Source organism: Botryllus schlosseri, chromosome 10 (genome assembly GCF_051294905.1).
Source record: "Botryllus schlosseri isolate E-star chromosome 10, Bs_hap1, whole genome shotgun sequence".
In the NCBI taxonomy this organism is placed as follows: domain Eukaryota; kingdom Metazoa; phylum Chordata; class Ascidiacea; order Stolidobranchia; family Styelidae; genus Botryllus; species Botryllus schlosseri.
The window spans coordinates 19,878,317-19,897,509 of NC_137245.1; the positions used below are offsets into that span (position 1 = coordinate 19,878,317).

Below are 19,193 nucleotides of genomic sequence, written 5' to 3' on the forward strand. Positions count from 1 at the left end.
CCATCCTTGTGCGATGGGAGTGTAATCCTTTGTTGGTTCGCAGCAAACAATACGGATACGAAGAACGAAAGGCTTACATGATATTCACGTAAATCCCGACCGCACAAAGGAAAAGGAGCCCGCGAACGATAAACTCTAGCACAGTATATATATGGCATCCACATACTAATCTCATCTGATTTTATGCCACAATTTCAATGGTCTAACCAACGTATATAAGTCACTTCCTTATTAAAGCGAAATATTGAACCTGATCAAACACTGAAAACCAAAATTGAACCGCCACGGTAAGCTGGAAGTTCGATCAATACGATATCAGCGTGCGAGATTATACCGCATAAGCATAACCGATATGGGCTTATACTTTTCCCAATAGACCATCGATGCATGATAATAAATTCACTAGATTCTCGTGTCAAACATACTCCCAGACAGAGTGCGATTAGATTCCAGAATCCAGACCACACGTTATTGCGACTGGTAACGGCCAACAACGGCAATACAAGGTGATGCCAATATATTGTACTGATCGAGACGTACATTCTATGGTTAATCGTCACGCTGCTATATTCACAAAAGCCATCGACTGACATTCAAGAGGTATAAAAGACCGCGTTTCTTGATTGTAATTCGGGTTGAACAGGCAGAAGATGACAGGATGTGACCGCCTCTCACGTTACAAGTGAAATAAAAGCCACTTGTACTCATTGGGATCGCGGGAATAGCGTATTGAAGGTAGTGGCGATTATACTCCGCTACATTTGATGTAAATCAGATAGTCATGTCCAATATAGGACGCTAACGAATTCGGTCAATGCGGTGCGTAATTTGCCCATTTATCGTATATTGTATATGTAGTTCCACATCGTAACCTGGAATTTCATTTCATCTTTGAAGACACATGTAGATAGCAGGGATAAAATGTTGGCGATTGACACTAGGCGATTTCTGAAATCAGTATATAATATACAATAATAGTCTTGCTAGCCATGCTCGAGAAATCTAACGCGGCGAATAAATAGTTTCGAACAGATCGAAGCCATGTCTTCAAATACTATTGTGGTTTACGAAAAACGACTTTTCGCTGTGACTAGTTTCGCCTAACAAGCTTTACGAATGCATCCCGTAAAATTACCGTTGGTAATAGTCACAATATATTGATGATCAATATGATATCCAGATTCGATATACCCTAGCCCGAAGCCCTATTCCAGCAACATTTGAGCACACATACGTCATACATACACTCGCCACGAGCGATTTCGTGGAAAGACGGTTGGAATTCGATTGCAATTAAATTCTTGATATCATGAACCCCTCACAGTCCCGTTCCGTGATCAGCATACAAGGAAGAGCGGTGTGGTCGCGATTTCATTATGCTGCGTACAAGTGAATGTGAGTATATATGCGATTCGTCGACAGCAGTTGACTACAAATACAAATATATAATATAACGATAGAAGCTAATAAGATGCATATTACATTTACGTATTTTCGACTCGCTGAAACCGCGCCGATAACGACCAAATGCAGGAACGATTAATCCCGTGAGTGTGAGTGAGTGAGTGAGTGAGTGAGTGCTCTGCTCACTGCTCATCGCACTGGGCACGTGGATTTACCATAGTCACTTTACCTAAGGTGTCTGTGACAAAATATACCGCTTTTTCGTAGAAATAACGTCAACAGCGGTGGATGTATTATGTACAAGATACTCATATCCTAACCCTCCGTTGCATCGTCTAATTATACTATGAAGCTGTTCCTCTCTAACTATTCCGCCAATCGTCTGTATCAATCCAGCTATTGATGCCGCCGCTGCGATCAATACGATCACTGCGTCTTTCGCCATCACGTATTTTGGCAGCTTAAAATCCTTGGTTTCTTCCGATTCACTTTCCCTGGTATGGTGAAAGAAGACATATCACCCAGGATACTTCGTATACACACTTTCGTCACTAACACACTAACTTTTCATGTGAGGTTGCTGAGTGATCATCATCATTGTCATCATTGGTGAGCAATGTATCAGGCACGCGTACGCTGTAAGCCATCGTATGAAGTAACGCAGGTAGTAGTAAGACAAGCATTGCACTCGATGTAGCGCCTATCAGAGAATTCAATTCTCCTATATAAGGTACCGATATTGAAAAAGTACCTGAGAATGTAATCGAAATATATATAATATAAAATATGTAATGATCTATGTTCGTTGCATTGGTCTCTACCAGGAGGTACTTACAAATAAGTATTACGAAAACGACTCGTAGTAATAGGGATACCCAAAGTTTTTTCACATTCCATCTCGCCTCAATCCAGGAGTCCATGATAGCCATAGCCACGTAAAACTGCAAGGGAAATGTCAGAAACATGGCTATGCTGTACAAAATGCGAGCCGTGTCCGTAAATCTGCGAATAGAATATATTTTTGCGTGACATTATGAAATGATGGATTTCATACTCACGCCATTAGCATTACATTCGGCGAGTTTAAAGGCAAACATAAATTGAATGATATTTTGACTGTATGTGACATCAGCATTTCAGAATGTCAAAATGTTAAAAAAATACTTTGTCATAGTGCTACGCCATTTGTTCTTGTCTGCAATTGCTTGCATGCTTAATAGAACCTATGGAATTCGACTCGATGTGACTTACCTGTCACCTAAGACCAGATTGAGGGTGATGCTCCCGCATATATTTGGTCCAAATCTAAGTAGCCCGACAAACCCGACGCTCACGTAAAGAATCATAATGATCGACACTCCCGAAATGATGATGTTTGGATATTTATTAGGGTGTTCCATAGCGTTTGCAACGGGCAAAATCTGCAAATGAGTTAGGGTATATTTCATCAGCATCAGACATTGATGCTTGAGCCACCCACCATCTGTATGGTGCGCTTTCATTTCGTTGTTCTAAGCCATAATGCAATATGATATCATTCTGCCCTTACCAGTGGTATTCCTTCATATGCACCTATGGACGCTCCCAGAAATATCGCAAATCCAGTTCCATCGTGCACGTATTCCCTGGTATATACAGGAGGCAGGTACTGTAATAATAAAAGCGAAATCATTACACACGACCCAAAAAACCGACAACAACTGCATGGCGGTATACTTACTGGTACGATCGCTACGACAATTAAAATAAGTGCAGTAATTCCAGCCGCGTTGGCAATTGTGGAAAACCACGCAAGCACCGACAGGTTAGGGATCAAGCTCACGAGCACGAATGGTATACATAACATCGCGATAAAAGCTCTCTCGTCCGGTGCATCATGCCAATGTACGGCAATAACCTGAGATATAAAAAGAAAATACCAAAAACGGATTCTGGTGACATCACTATTGAGGAGGTTCGCGTTAGCAAACGAAGCTTGGCAGATTCTACCCTATATATTTTTCTTCAATACCAGTAGGCTATGTTCCAGTAATGTTACACCATTGATCAAAATTATTCGGATTTCATCTATATAACGATGGCAACAGGGAAAATTAAACACAATACTAAGAGGGACCTTTGTGACGAAGTAAATCATACTGAATTTTAAGAATGTCGCTTGACATATCACGCTATTTTAGTTAATAATAATAATATGACTCGCTTTCGTCATTGCTTGGCCTAGGCCTAGGCCCCATAGATGTTCCCGTGCAATGTCAGAGTTTTACATGTTTTATGTGAGAGAGATAGAGAGAGAGAGCTGGCACATTTACTTGATATTTATGTTGTGACCTCATACCATCATGTTCACGACCGCGTTTGTATTCACACAGAATATTTGAGGAAAGTTCGTGTTCGCACGAACCAGAATCTTTCAGAGGTTCGCAGCATCTCTAATCACTATTCCAAGAGGGACTTACGAATTGCATTTCTACTTTGCCCCGACGATCGGATTTACGTCGATGGTTGTGGTAGTAGTACCTGAACGTCAACTTAAAGCCCTGCCCACATTAGTTGTACGCTTTTTCAAGACACCACTTTGCGCATCGATGTCGCGGAGGAGTCAATTTTAGTTACGAATTTCGTAGTTTCAATGCATATTGCATATGCATCTGGTTACAACTGAGTTTTATCTCCTTTTACTCGCCCTCGCGTCGGCACCACAATTGTACGAGTGTTGAGTAAGCAGATATGTTTGTATGCCCCAGCTTGACTTACCTGCCTGAGGTTTTGAGCCACGAAAACTGTGTAAGTGCAGCAAAGACCCAATTGCGTAATTTGAAGACATACGTTGACAAACAACTGAGCTGCCCACGCAAACCGACGGAGGCTAAGGATTGGTGCGTGGAGAAAACACAAGTAGGCAAGATCGCCGTAGTCGAGAGGAGGTGTGTTTAGCACTCTATCAAAGAAAATAACAGAATTGTTATAATTTGCTAGCAGCTTTGGCTAGATCAATGCTATGAACAATAAAGGTGCTATCGCAAATAACGAGCCACGGTCAGAGAGAGAGGGGCCCAGAATCAGTCCCAAAGGACAAGTGCCAACTATAGGGTTGTTCAAAATTACCTTCATCAATTTTTTTCCCCGCTATTTGGTAAATCTGTTAGGTTGGCTAAAATCTTTTTACACCAAATTTGGCTCAATTCCAATTAATAGATATGAAGCTATAGGACCTTGAAAATTATGAATTTATTATAAACAAATTAATTTTATTTTCAAATTTTACCGTCCACTTCATGGAATTGTTGAGTTGCCTACAAAAACGATACAAAACAAATTTGACGCGATTCCTACCAAAAAATTTGTAACAATTCTGTTTTATCCGCCGCAATGCTATATTTTTGCAAATTTAAAATTTTCGACGTGAATAACTTGTCTTCTACCGGTTGGAAGTGAGTAAAAATTGTTATGCATCGTAATTTTACACAACTTAACGATTTCATCAATTTCATGGGATTCACAGTAAAATTTCAACTTTTTCTAATTATTTTATAATGATTTCAAAATTTGCAAAGTTCTATAGCTTCGTATCTACTAATTGAAATTGAGCCAAATTTGGAGTACAACGTGTTTTCAGTCAACCTAACGAAATTATCAAATAGCCGCAAAAATTTGAAAACCCCGAGCCAAAAATGAAGCTGAGACGAATTCTCGATGTTCATACCTTAGCAAAACGAGGTATATTCCGACAACCAGGAATTACGTATTGTTATAACTAGGGCGATTTCTTGACATGTCATAAAAAGTCAAAATATAGTAGCATTAGATAAAAAAATTGTCAAAATTGTTTACAAAGTCAAAAAATGTTTGCAACCCGCATTTCGTTTCTATCGTAGATGTTTACACTGTAGATGAACTTATAATTTGACATTTTACAGCTTGTAGCCTATACTTTATGGGCCTACGGCCCATTTGTCTGCTCATCGTGAATTATAGACGGTCAATTTTAACAAATAACAACAAATCAACATGGCTCAACGTACCGCAATATCCTAACTGAATCAAGACTGCATGGGCATGTGCGTGGGCATAGCAAATCCTAATCATTTCTACTATAATACACGATGTAACTACTACTACTACTACTACTACTACTACTACTACTACTACTACTACTACTACTACTACTACTGCTACTGCTGCTACTGCTGCTGCTGCTGCTGCTGCTGCTGCTGCTGCTGCTGCTGCTGCTGCTGCTGCTGCTGCTGCTGCTGCTGCTGCTGCTGCTGCTGCTGCTGCTGCTGCTGCTGCTGCTGCTGCTGCTGCTGCTGCTGCTGCTGCTGCTGCTGCTGCTGCTGCTGCTGCTGCTGCTGCTGCTGCTACTACTACTACTACTACTACTACTACTACTACTACTACTACTACTACTACTACTACTACTACTACTACTACTACTACTACTACTACTACTACTACTACTACTACTACTACTACTACTACTACTATTACTACTACTACTGGAATTCTTCATAGGTCCAGATTTCGTTCAAATAAAGTTTTTTTCGGGCCAAACTACTTGGTACTCCTCGCCACCTCATCCGCGTAAGCGGTGTCTCACTAGAAGTGGGTCGTGGTATAAGTCGGCATAAAATGAAAAATTTCGACCTGGTGTAAATGACCTTATCGCAGTCAACAAACACCATGAATACCACAAGCAACAACTTAGTACGAGCACAAAAAGAAGTTTTGATCCGAGTAATTAAAATGCATATAGGCTCATTTTACAGCTATCGTCCGTCGAAATATCATCCTAATAATATCTTGTGTTGTTGTTAAAGTATTTTTCTGCTTACATTGACTTAGAAGTTTGCAAGGTTTACAAGTGCAGCAATAATATTGTTACTATAGTAGGGTGATGAATGTTATGATATCGGAGGTCACAACAAGTCACCACTCCACAACCAGAATATTCATAATGCCTATTTTTACTAACTGAACCTTACTTCGACAAATGTTTGGCAGAACTGACAAGGATCAGCATACAGTGCAGGTTAAGAAGTCCCATGGCTACCAATAGGAAAGGTCCTAGCACTATTCCCACGTAATTTAAAGCCCACGGCAATCCGAGAATTCCAGTTCCAACAGTTCCCTTGCAGACGTTCATAAGCGCTCCAAGGGACCTGGAAAATGTAAAGAATCTTCACGTATAATCGTTTATATTTAGATTTTGGGATCAAATTTCTGCCCCGATGTCACGACAGCTTGCAGCCGGTAGGGCTGGGCAATATCGAGTACCTGAGTGATTCGATTCTGAATCATGTAATATGCTTCGAGTCGAGTAATCGAGTATCACTCATAATAACGTCATAACCAGAGGTGGTCAGTAACGAAGTACTTCTACTTTTTGGAAGTACTCAAGTAGTTTTCCTCTACTTCTCGTACTTACTCAAGTAGATTTGATTTTCTCTACTTCTACTTCTACTTCGTAATATTTTGTGATCTACTTACTTACTTTTCGCTATTTTCAGTTTGTCAAGTAGAAGTAGTTTAATCCTCCAATCCTAAAGATAGCCTGAGGAATTTCGGGGCTGCTTTCACGAAGTACCAACATTTATTATTCATAAAAGTAAAGTAAAGCCAAGCCTTTTTGTTTCGCTTCGCGCACAGTAGTTATGGAGCGACAAATATGTTTTCACGAAAGTATCAGCGAATATAATTTGAGTACCGGATTGCTTGGTTCCGCTCACACCGCATTGTCGCGCATATCAAATATTTCATCACAGTAAATATGGCCCACCACATTCCGTTTGACACTTTTGCAATCTAGCAATTACCTATCATATCGTAATCTAGCAGCCCATTACGTGCCTTGCTAATCTGGAAAATCCAGCCTCTTGTAACGTTACACCTGTTTTAGCAGATCACCTTCGAAGCTTTATGGACGAATAAAGACATGAAATATATTTTCCGCTTTTTAGAAGTGTTATTTGTATTTCACTTTCAATTGCGAGTATCATCTTTGAGTTATAATCACTTTCAGTTCTTTTGTCTGCAGAACATACATGTGGAAGCATAAAAGCAAATGTAGTAACGCCTCTATTTCCCGAAAATAATGCTACACCAAATAATAACTTTACGATCCACTAATACTAATCGCGCAAAGTGATGAAACCGTGTCCGATACAACTTCTACGTATTGCTCTTCGCCTAAAGTTGGGGCCTTATAATATGGGGCAGGGCGCCATGCAATGATATTCTCTAAAACGGCGTCTTCTAGTAAACAATGGGTTAATATCGCATTTTCATATCAATACTATAATTGGCACCCCATGATACGAAAGAATGCTTATTCTGTCTGAAATTGATACCTCCTCGGATGCGTCAATACAAATCAAACTCTTCGCACCTTCCGCATAACTCAATTTGCAGCTTTTGACAGTCCATGCGAACGAATTAAGACTGTTTTCAAAACTACTTACTTACTTGAGTAGATTTAAAGTCAGTCAATTCTACTTCTACTTCAAGTAGTTTTCGGTGCCTTGTTGAAAAAGTACTTCTACTTGTACTTGAGTATATTTTTTCGTCGCTACTTCTACTTCTACTTGAGTAGCTTTCTTGACTACTTTGACCACCTCTGGTCATAACAGAATGTAATACGTCAAAGCTCAAACATGTGCCGAGTATGCCACCAAAAAGAATATAATGCCAGTTATCCATATCATAAAAGATACTTGAGTATTTTTTCGACCATACCGATATCAGTCCACTTAGTGATAATGTTGTGGGATAATAATGACTTTGGAAATGTGCTACGTCCACCGTCGATTAACAATCGCAGCTTTGTACCATATGTTTCGTATGCTACGATACCGCCAATCAAGGTTCCAAGGCTTCAACAGTGAAAATTAGTATCGAACAGAGGTGGCCAAAGTAGTCTAAAAAGTAGAAGTAGAAGTAGCGACGAGAATATGTACTCAAGTACGAGTAGAAGTACTTCTTCCATAAGCCACATAAAATACTTGAAGTAGAAGTAGAATTGACTGAGCTTAAATATACGCAAGTAAGTAAGTAGTTTTGAAAACAGTCTTAATTCGTTCGCATGGATTGTCAAAAGCTGCGAATTGAGCTATGTGGCAGGTGCAGACAGCTTGATTCGTATTGATGCATCCCAGGAGGTATCAATTTTCGACAGAATAAGCATTGTTGCGCATCATGGGATGCACATTATGGTACTGATATGAAAATGCGATGAAAATTCTTTGTTTACCAGAAGACCCCGTTTTTAGAGAATATCATGGCATGACGCCCTACCTCATATTATAAGGCCCCAAGTTTAGGCAAAGAGCAATACGTAGAAGTTGTATCGGATACGGTTTCATCCCATTGCGCAATTAGTATACGTTGATAACAAATATAGTGGATCGTAAAAGTAATATTTAGTGTAGCTTAATGCTTCAACATGTATGTTCTGCAGACAAACGAACTGAAAGTAATTAGAACTCAAAGTATGATACTCGCAATTGAAAGCGAAATACAATACCACTTCTACAAAGAGGAAAATATATTTCATGTCTTTTGTCCATAAAGCTTCAAAGGTGATCTGCTACAACAGGTGTAACGTTCAAAAAAGCTGGATTTTCCAGATTATCAAGACACGTAATGGGCTGCTAGATTACGACATGATAGGAAATTGCTAGATTGCGAAACGGTAGTTTTAAACATTATGGTGGGCCTATTTACTGTGATTAAATATTTGATATGGGTGACAATGCGGTGTGAGAGGAACCAATCAATCCGGTACCTAAATTATATTCACTGATGCATTCACTGAAACATATTTGTCACTCTATTACTACTATGCGCGAAGCGCAACAAAATGTCTGGGCTTTACTTGACTTTTATGAATATTAAATGTTGGTACTCCGTGAAAAGAACCCCGAAATTCCTCAGGCAATTTTTGGTATTAGGGGATTAATCTACTTCTACTTGACAAAGTGAAAATAGCGAAAAGTAAGTAAGTAGATCACAAAATATTACGAAGTAGACGTAGAGAAATCAGATATACTTGAGTAAGTACCAGAAGTAGAGGAAAACTACTTGAGTACTTCCAAAAAGTAGAAGTACTTCGTTACTGACCACCTATGGTATCGAACCTATAGTTCTCGTTGGTAAATTAACTTTCAGTGGTGAGAAGCATATAATTTCAGCATTCGAAAAAATCGTATTTTACTACTCGACTCGAATCATTGTTCCCAACCCTAGTAGCCGATGTAGCGGCTAACAGTATGACACTGCGGTGACTATGACTTCCTTATTTGTAAATGACGATATTTGTTGCTTCCATATTTTAGCCGGCTATACGAATCTGTTTATGAGCGATGGCATAACAAGTTACCTACGCAGATTTTGCAAAATATTGGCATTGGGTTCAAAAGGGGAACGCTTTATGCAGCTATTCAGTATTTAGCTATAGTATCATCTTTCCACCAGAGTAAAAAAATCCATATTGGGGTTACGTTCGCAACGTGATAATGTCTCAACAGTAGGCGACTGAAAACTGTAGGCTACAGTATAGGCCAACTTACCCCAGCTTTTTACTATCTTCCCATATCAATCTTCTACCTTCCTCCATTGCCTATTATATTATATTTCTCTTTATTCTGCCTGACGGAATCCAGCTATTTGCAATATGGCATGATATAGGCTCGGTATGCATGCCATTAGCAACTTCCTTTTCAATTTCAATCCTCATAAACATCGTGCGCATCCTGTCCCGTAAACGATATTGCTCAGTGAGAAAAAGCCTATTACGGCGGCTTGCGAGTATGTTACGCTTTCACGTTACTCAATGAAGTGGATCCGACGTGCCTTTATAGGAAGCTATCTTGATCGATCTCATTAAAAAAAACTTATCGATTCATCATGGGATCGGTGCTGCTATAAGGCGGCGAATACCTCTGTATCAACCAGTCCTAAACTCATTTTCGCTATAAGGCAGCAAGCGACATCCATTCCCCAATGCTGCGTTCTTACACAGACAGAAATTATATTTTAGAACTTAATCAAACGCATCAAAATTGTATAAAAACATCGGATAATCTCATCGAACCCACTATTTTAGTAATGCTACTGCAACAGAGCCATTCTTCTTTCCAATATACATGATTTGGGATTCTGCCGCACCAGTTACGCGGACATCAGTTCGTGGATTTAATGGAGAAAACGCAGTCCCTTGGTGTGCAGCATTTTGTACAAATCTTTTCCGATGCCACAGTATTCATTCAAGCGAGTTAATCTTCATATTGCAACGGTGCCGGTATCGTCACTATTGACACTGAAAAGCGTTCGTCTTCAACTCTCGTTGAATATTGAGTTATAGACCGCTTCACTTGCACGTCAGCATTTGCTGGTCTCTTGCGTTACAATTGTAGCTTGTGACATGGACATTATCTTAGTTGTGTTCGATCCAAACTCCCAGGGCCTGCAAGATAGGCAAAAGACAAGGTAATAACTAGTCCGCAATAGGCTACGAGTAAATCTTTATATACCTGATATAGCTTAAGTTTAGAGGTAGTCAAAGTATTCGTCGATTGTACTCAAGTAGGAATAGAAGTAACGCCGTAAATTACTACCAATTACAAGTAGTAATAGCGATTTACAAGACATGTCAAAACTACTTCAAGTAGAAAATGAAGATTTGAAGAGTAGGCCTACTGAAGTACGTAGTTTCTGAATGCAAATTTGATCGAGCCGTGGTGTAGGCCTACTTTTAATAGCCCATCGAAGGTGGCGAATTTCAAAATAGCAGGGTGCATCTTCACTGCAAGTAGTGCAATTTTCGAAAATACATTCAGTTACCGAGGTATAGTGCTCTTTTCCCTATCGCTACGACCATTTCCATTTCCCTCATAAAAGTGACGGAAACATACCCCCAAACCATTATCTACTTTGGGAAATTTACAAGGCATAGTTTTGCTTAAACACTGTTAAGTGGCAGTGAAAGTAAAGCCAACAACATAACCACTTGAGTAGGCAGTACAAATAAGCAAAACAGACTTGAGTACTCCGAAAGAGTAGAAGTACTTCGTTACCTCTGCTAAAATCTCATCCGGGTTCAAGTGGGCACCACATAAACATCTCCCGGTGTCTTTGAGTTACGATCGGCAGTATCGATAGCTAAGTATAATATTGCGAATCGCAGTCTCATTGAAATTGATGCGAATAATAGCTCAAGTCGGCTGCTTCTATAGTCAAGCACAAGTACATGATATCATCTCATCGAATTGCTTGGATGCAGCTGTTGAGAGTCCCCAAATTCTGAGTTAGTTACTATACACTCACCCTTTCATCATGATCCAAGTCACAAAAACAATCAAAGTCACTGCAAAAATGCCGCTGAGTACTATCATGGAGCCCAGCCAAGGACTCACAGTTTGTGTAGGAGTAGCGTCTGTGGTATTCCTGTCGACTGTAACAAATATTAGAATGGGTGTTAGTCAGCACTACGCACCGGTAATTTTCTGTGGAAATACCTCGCTACGTACCTACACACTCGGGCATTTTTGTCGACCATGTTTCGTTTTTCAAACACGTCAAATTTTCGGGTCCTTCCAGCTTATAACCTTCAACGCAGTAAAACTCCAGCACAGACCCCTCGATCCATTTTACATCGTCCTCTACGAATGGAATCCCGGGATTTTTGCACATTGGTGGGGCTAGAGAGCAATGAATAAGAAGAATTATTACAGTAAGATCTAGCTCGCGGATATATTCAATTACTCATCAACAAAGCTGGTGCTTCGTTTGATTCAATCCGATTACAATATATAGCTATTTACGTCAGATGCGATCATAACATAAACACCGAACTCGTCAAATGGGCGTGAGTCCAAAGCTCTGGGACCGTGTGCTTTAATATCCAGAGCTGTTGGTGTCGAATACATGCTTTCTCTCCTTATACATGCGCTATGCATTCACCGCACTTCCCGTCTCCACTGGTATTATCATATTTGCATCCTCCTTTGAGGGCATGTCGGGTCAGACTTGGGTCACTGTCATGTTGCGAGCTTGAAAACCGCGGGATAAGCACGGCCGTATAGTGTGTAACTAATTCTGAAATCCATTGAGGACAGAGCTTTGCGACTGCGCACTTTTCTGCGCCCTGCATTATCACGTAACTGAGCTTTACCTATTTCACAATATGTCCCTTTATATCCCCCCACGCACGTGCAATCAAATCGATTGAATTCCTTGGCGTCGTCACATATGCCTCCATTCTGACACGGGTTGCTGCTGCATTCTTCGAAGTCTGCCTCGCAATGCTTCCCCGTATACCCGTCTAAGCAATGGCATCTGTAAGAGTGTCACTATAAGTATTAAGACAGTGCGGGGTAACGGCCATTACGCCTTACATGTAATTTCCCTCATCGTCTGTTGAAATGCAGTCGCCGTTCTCAGAGCATGGTTCCTCTAAGCACCCGTTAATCTTTTGCTCTGGATCGAGCGCGTAAAGTATTATATTATGCAGAAATAGAAACGATTGCTTTTTTTTTGTAGAATGACTTTTGGGCTACGGCAACCTGAGCCTAAGCTCCAAATTGGTGCATTTATTTATAAATACCCTTAGTTACCGTTATACAGGAGCAATTTCACCCGGTTGTTACGATAATTTCACTCCCAAACATCTCACACACGACCTTTTACAAAATACAGAGAGTAAACACTAAATTGATGTGTCTGAAAAATTGTGAAGTAGAATTGGAAGTAGTCTAAAACATAACCACGTGAGGAAATAGTGCAAGCGAGCACCCCGATAAAGTAAAAGTACTTCGTTACTGACCCCTCGGAATGCATTGCCTTGTTTATTATTATTCTGATAAACCGAAAGATAAACTTTCGCCCGAAACATTCGAACCCTTGCGTAGTTCACGAAAGTTGACCTACTGTTTTCGCAATTGTCTCCGTAGTAAAGACGTCCACAAGTGCACTCGTACTCGTTGACTTTATTGTCGCAGGTGCCGCCATTTTGACAAGGATCGCTATCGCATTCGTTGATATCGTGACGGCATGTGGTACCTACGAAAAACTTCTTTCATTCAATGAACTGGCGACACTCATCTCGCGCAGCGAGATTGCTACGAACCTGTATATCCTGGCACACACGAACAGGAAAATTCTGAGTTGTCGTCACTCGCAGTGCAAGTTCCCTCGTTCCTGCACGGGTTACTTAGACACGGATCAGGGTGCCGGACTGAAATAATAGCTCGGAGATTATTAAAGCATAATTTACACCAAATATACAATCGGTTGTGACGCAGGGCCAGGCAAGTGATTCGATTCCAAATCGAGTATTACAGGGTGCGAGTCAGGTCGTTTACTGAAGCATCACAAATTATGACTACATAACAGTAGGAGTGATACGGTAAGTTCAAATATTTCTTTGGCGACCACAAAGAAATTATGCCAGTTACGCATCACGTTATAGATAATTTGGTATATTTCCGACCGTACGGTACCTACTTTATTACGTTTAGAGAGAGCGCTGCAGAAACGTTGCTTCTATATTGGCGTCCGTCGCATTGCGCTATACATGTTTTGGATGCTGAGACACGACGAATTAAGGTTTCAAGGCTACCACGGTGGGAAGAAAGTATCGAAAATAGAATTATCGCTGATAATATTCCTCTTAGTGGAAAATGAGCGAAGAATTTGAGCAATCGAAGTGGGCCGTGCTACAAACGGCTGAAGTCAGTAACGAAGCACTTCTACTTTTTAGGAGTACTCGAATAGGTTCTGCTCACTTGTAGTATACTTAGTCAAGTGATTATGATTTTCAACTATACTTACAGCTTTCAATAGGTAAAAATATATCGCTGGAAAACTTAGTTTTTTACTTACCTGGAAACCTATATTTCTGCTACTTAAATTTGGAATCGTGTAAAATGTACGTCTCTACTTATCCGTCTACTTGACAACCAACGAATACTACTTCAACCACCTCTGGCTATTACAAGTCGGCATATCGGGAATCATAACAAAAAATAGCGGCCTGGTGTAAAACTACACTATCCATTCCAAAACACCACCAACAAATCTAGATCCAAATACACCATTCGAACGACAGACTCACTGAGCTCGCAATGCGTTCCCTGCCACCCTTCATCGCACCAACATTCGTAACCAGGCTCTTCCGTTTGCTCGCAGGTAGCACCATTCGCGCAAGGGTCGCTCTCGCATTCGTCGATATCCACATCGCATTTACGCCCTGGCAGTGAAAAATTCGAAGCGACTTCAACGCAATATTTCGACAGGGGTGATCATTAACGAAGTGCTTCTATACTTCCACTTTTAGTAAACAGTTTATCAGGCGAAAACATCACTTAGTTTTTCGCACTTCGAATTTTGTAAAGTACGAGCTATATAGTTTTGGGGACATGATTGCATCCTTTTTATGAATGAAATTATCATAACAACCAGAAGAAAGAGCCCCTGCATCACTGTATCTTAATATATGCGCAGAAATTGCACCTATTTGCATTGTGATTGTTCATTTTGCGTTCGTCGCGAAGATTAACCTGTATAATTTCGTAACCCCCGATAAACTTCTTAAAGAATGCGGCCGATCGTCCACATCTACTTTTGAAACTGCTTACTTGAGTACTTTTGAATCTTCATTTTTATACTTTTACGTGAAATAGTTTTTAAACGTCTCTGAAATAGTTGCTTCTATACATTCATCACTTCGACTATACATCCCATACTGCACACTACACAACACACATTTTGATCACCTATATAGCACGCAATATTTTACCTGTAAATCCGTGCTCACAGTCGCACTCGAATTTAACCCTGTCCTCTTGTACTGAGCATTCTCCGTTCTCGCAAGGATCGTCCCGGCAAGGCGCGTGGTCTGGGGTTGCTGTCAACACATATGAAGAAGTTTTGGTGTTTTGACTGTACTTCTAAGGGCGGAGATCATGAAGTTAGCTGATCCGGGAGACTGCTAATCATGTGATTAAAATCTGCTATTTTCAAGTGGTTACCTTCGAACGACAACGAAAAGTATGCGGCGTCTCGATCGATTTTATACTTTGGTAAACTACATACTTGAGTCCTTTTCAATTCTTCATTTTCTACTTCCATACGTTACTTCCATATTTCTATATCTGAGTACTAACAAACACTAGTCGGCGTGCTTTTAAAATAGCCGCAAATAGCCCTCTTCGTTACCGGAATATATCATCGTGAATCCGCGATACCCATACCGCCGATCGGATATGAATAAAATATCAATCTTCGGCCCGACCCCCAGGTACACTTCTTCCGGCTTTGTAAATCTAAAACATGTATGTCCAGCTGAGTAAATGGCGTGCTGGGTATCAATATTCGGTAAGTTCATACCCGCAATATTGTTCCGTTCCGAACGATTCTGTTGTGACGTTGACGTAATCGTAACAAATGGTGTCATTGTTTGCCGTCAACCGGAATTGAGTCACCAAATCCATGAATTTCACCTTGATAGATCACTTTTAGTTAATGATGCCTTCTAAAGTCTTGCCTGCTGGGAATATCGAAATCTAGCGAATAAGCAAGACTGACATACTAATGAATAGGCCTAGGTTAGAAGTCTAGCTAGAGCAGCAATTACAAATCAGCACTACAAATGAGTTTCATTAGACCCCGAGAAGCGATACTTACAACAAACAATGTATTAGGATCTCCCAAATCAATTCTCCACAAACACTCCAAATTGTCACCATATACTGTTTGTTCCTCTTGCGATTTCGGATATCCCGGTGACTATAGATTTTTAAAAAATAACACAAATCAAGAATAGTCAACAGCAGAATATAAAGTTAATCTACAAATTCCAGAAACTCGATATATAGGCCTACCTTGATTATGCCCTTCGGAGCCGCGGTGTTAACCCCACAATCTTCGAATCTTGCAAAGTCCTTTTGAGCCGATGTCTCCACTATGCGGAAAGAAATTCAGAGACGCATTAAACATTTCCTACGTTAGAATTTCACGTGTCTTACCCACAATTGATACGATTACGATGCTTAGCAAATGATATACAGCTAGTCGCATTGTTTGAATTCGAGACGACAGAACTGCTTCATGTCCCAAAGCCTGGGATGACAACTGAATACGTAATCTCGGAAGTAGCTATCTCATTAAAATACATATCTGCCATAGGAATATTTCATTCAAACAGATGGTGGGCATGAAATTTACCAAAAAGGTTTTGACAAAGCGAAAATAAAACGAAACGTATGATTCTTGTCGTGCCTACAACTTACAGGTTATAGGCTGCATATATTGTCCACGTCTAAATGTTACAAAAGTATAATATAATCGTCCATTTCGGAGATTGAAAAGGCGGAGCTTGATTGCCTGTTAGACATTCACGTCTACTCAAACTCCTGTTCTAACCTCCAAAGCCACAACGACGTAAATTCTCTGACGCACGCGTATCCAATTTGTAAATATTTCCATAATAAAATGATTTCAAACAATAGGCAGAGCCCTGCTTATCCTTCCGTCCTATCGGAATGTAGTATGCATTGCCAACTGTAATTCGCACAACCCATCATTGCCACCCTTGAAGACGCTACACAACTCTGAAGGGTGTCTTCCCTATTGTTAGCTTTGATGCCTCGAAAAGTGGAAAGTGTTTCAACGGCCATGCTCAAACTTTGAAATTACCAGTTGAAAGAGATCGCCTCGCGCAAAATAACAATAGCGCCCGACGCAGAACAGTCCGCAACGGCAATACTAATGAGCTTGAGTGGGCATTATGAATTCCACCATCGATCCTCGCGATGAACACGACGAGTTTGGTCACAAAGATAGTCTACTCCCAGGACAGCATCGGTTACATCACCCGCCAATATCATTATCAGACATTCCTGCGAAGTACATATATGTACCGCCGCTGTGCAACGCATTTATACGTTTTTATATAACAGTTCAGGGATTACATAATTTTTCAAGCCCACTTACTATTTCTCACACAACAATACCTATTTTACACAAGTGCACCTTTCGCAACAAAGTGCGCGACCTGTTAGTAGCGTTTTACCTTCTAGGAACCCATTTGCGTCACAGTAATCTCGAAAGTCGCTTGATTGTTTCGCGATCAAGTGTTGTTGATTTACAAAGTTCCAGCGTTTCAGAGCTCCTCAAACGGTGATTTATCGTGAGAAAATAACCGTAACTAACTTCACAAGATTGAATCACCGGCTTAATGCTATTGTTACATTTGTATCTAACTGGATACTTCGCGTAAAAGCATCATTAAAACTAGAAATAAAGCCACCTTTCACCAATATTTTTGACCACTCAATATAAGGAAATGAAATCCGATTTTTCCTTGTACACAGTAGTGGTTCCCAACATTTGTATGGTCACGACCGCTGAGAATGTTCCATTTGGTGAGCTGATTCGTAGGCAAGTTTTTGCAGCTTTTTTCTACATCTTCCGGCACTTTCCTAAATACTCAGAAGTTATGCAGTATGGTGTTTTAAGATGTTTGGTGGAATCTTATATTGCAACTTTTTGCAATTTTTCTCCATTTTTTCATGCAACTTTTAGCAACTTTTTTCGATTTTTCATGCAACCAATATTTGACTGGAAATATTTAGCACTATATGTAAATAGATCGCTTGATTATTGCACTGTCGTTTAAATTTGATGTCCTTTGTGATTTGCCGTACATTCAGGCTAGACCGCCGAAAATTACATTTTCACTGGGTCAATTTTTTCAAGCTATTGATTTTGTTGAAGTCGCCAACATTGAGTTTTGCTACAGTACCGTGGATACGGATCGATCCGAGTATCTCACAACCCCAATAATTCCAAGGAACTTGTCCATAAAAGCAACTTTTTAGTGAAACAATTGTGAAAAATAAGTGGAGCTTTTCACGGATTTGACTGCAGCAAAAACTTGCCCTTGATTACCAAAGCAAAAGGTCAGCACCTTCACCGTGACCTACACACGGTTTGTTTGGGAACCTGATTGCTAAAATAAGGTCAGCACCTTCGCGAGCCCCGGAAAAAATGCAAACGACCCCCAGGTTGGAAACGACTGTTGTATACAAAAGTTCGGAATCGTACAATATACAACATTGATATAGATGTCATTCAGAGCGGTGTTGCTACCAAGTAACCTATGTCGCTGAACCCTTTCTCGCACAGGTAATGATCACGAGAGTATCGCTCCTACATACCTCGAGAATTACATAAATTTATGGAATTTAACAATTTTTCTATAGAACTTCGCACCAATCTCTCTCTCTCTCTCTCTCTTACTCTCTCTATGGTCAATCGAGAGAATACATCCCTTTTCTCTATGTCAATATAATGTTTAACGGTACGGAAAGACGACCTATTTTCTACGAAGGCTCTCTATCTCGACTCCAGGTAGCTCAGATCTCCATGCCAGAACCTTAACTTCTTGTAATAGGTTCGATTGCACTACGCTTGTCAACTTTGTTTCAAGTAAACAAGAGCGTGCACGGTCGCTCTTTTTAGCCCCATCCTATTTGGAACGCCCTCTCTAAAGATGGTAACCGCTCTCAAGAGTTATCACTCAGTGGTTTGTGCAAATACTTGAAGCACGGAACATCAGGAATGCGGTTGTATATCGCCGTTATCACATCCACAAATCGCCCGCTTGATCCGCATAACGATGCCTAAAATCCTCTTCTCTGACACATTTGACACCGAACCTCTTCACCAAACTTCATAAAGAGTTTGGCGAGTGTTGCCCGCAAAATACCTACTTGGAATATGGCCCAGCA

The 19,193-nt window shown here is 40.4% G+C and overlaps 2 protein-coding genes across 3 annotated transcripts; both read right to left on the bottom strand.

The window, feature by feature from the left end:
- Positions 1-6: 6 nt before the first annotated feature.
- LOC145447895 (proton-coupled amino acid transporter 1-like) lies at positions 7-10,262 on the bottom strand. The gene is made up of 9 exons (XM_080326164.1): positions 9,972-10,262; positions 6,390-6,566; positions 4,162-4,345; positions 3,125-3,301; positions 2,954-3,052; positions 2,656-2,825; positions 2,240-2,406; positions 1,969-2,155; positions 7-1,898 (listed from the first exon to the last, which is right to left on the bottom strand). The coding sequence occupies exons 1-9, from the start codon at positions 10,016-10,018 to the stop codon at positions 1,634-1,636; spliced, it is 1,473 nt and encodes a 490-aa protein (XP_080182290.1). The 5' UTR covers positions 10,019-10,262; the 3' UTR covers positions 7-1,633.
- A 135-nt stretch (positions 10,263-10,397) lies between these two features.
- LOC145447894 (uncharacterized) lies at positions 10,398-17,299 on the bottom strand. Of its 2 annotated transcripts, XM_080326161.1 has the most exons (15): positions 16,428-17,299; positions 16,284-16,363; positions 16,087-16,188; positions 15,790-15,902; positions 15,619-15,725; positions 15,200-15,307; positions 14,516-14,650; positions 13,529-13,636; positions 13,330-13,461; positions 12,798-12,879; positions 12,575-12,738; positions 12,364-12,498; positions 11,931-12,101; positions 11,728-11,854; positions 10,398-10,867 (listed from the first exon to the last, which is right to left on the bottom strand). In XM_080326161.1, exons 1-15 carry the CDS (start codon positions 16,477-16,479, stop codon positions 10,783-10,785), a joined length of 1,701 nt encoding a protein of 566 aa, XP_080182287.1. In that variant the 5' UTR covers positions 16,480-17,299; the 3' UTR covers positions 10,398-10,782. The 2 variants fall into 2 exon arrangements, with proteins under 2 accessions (XP_080182287.1, XP_080182289.1); XM_080326163.1 differs by lacking the exon at positions 12,364-12,498 and having other exon boundaries at positions 16,428-17,290.
- Positions 17,300-19,193: the final 1,894 nt, after the last annotated feature.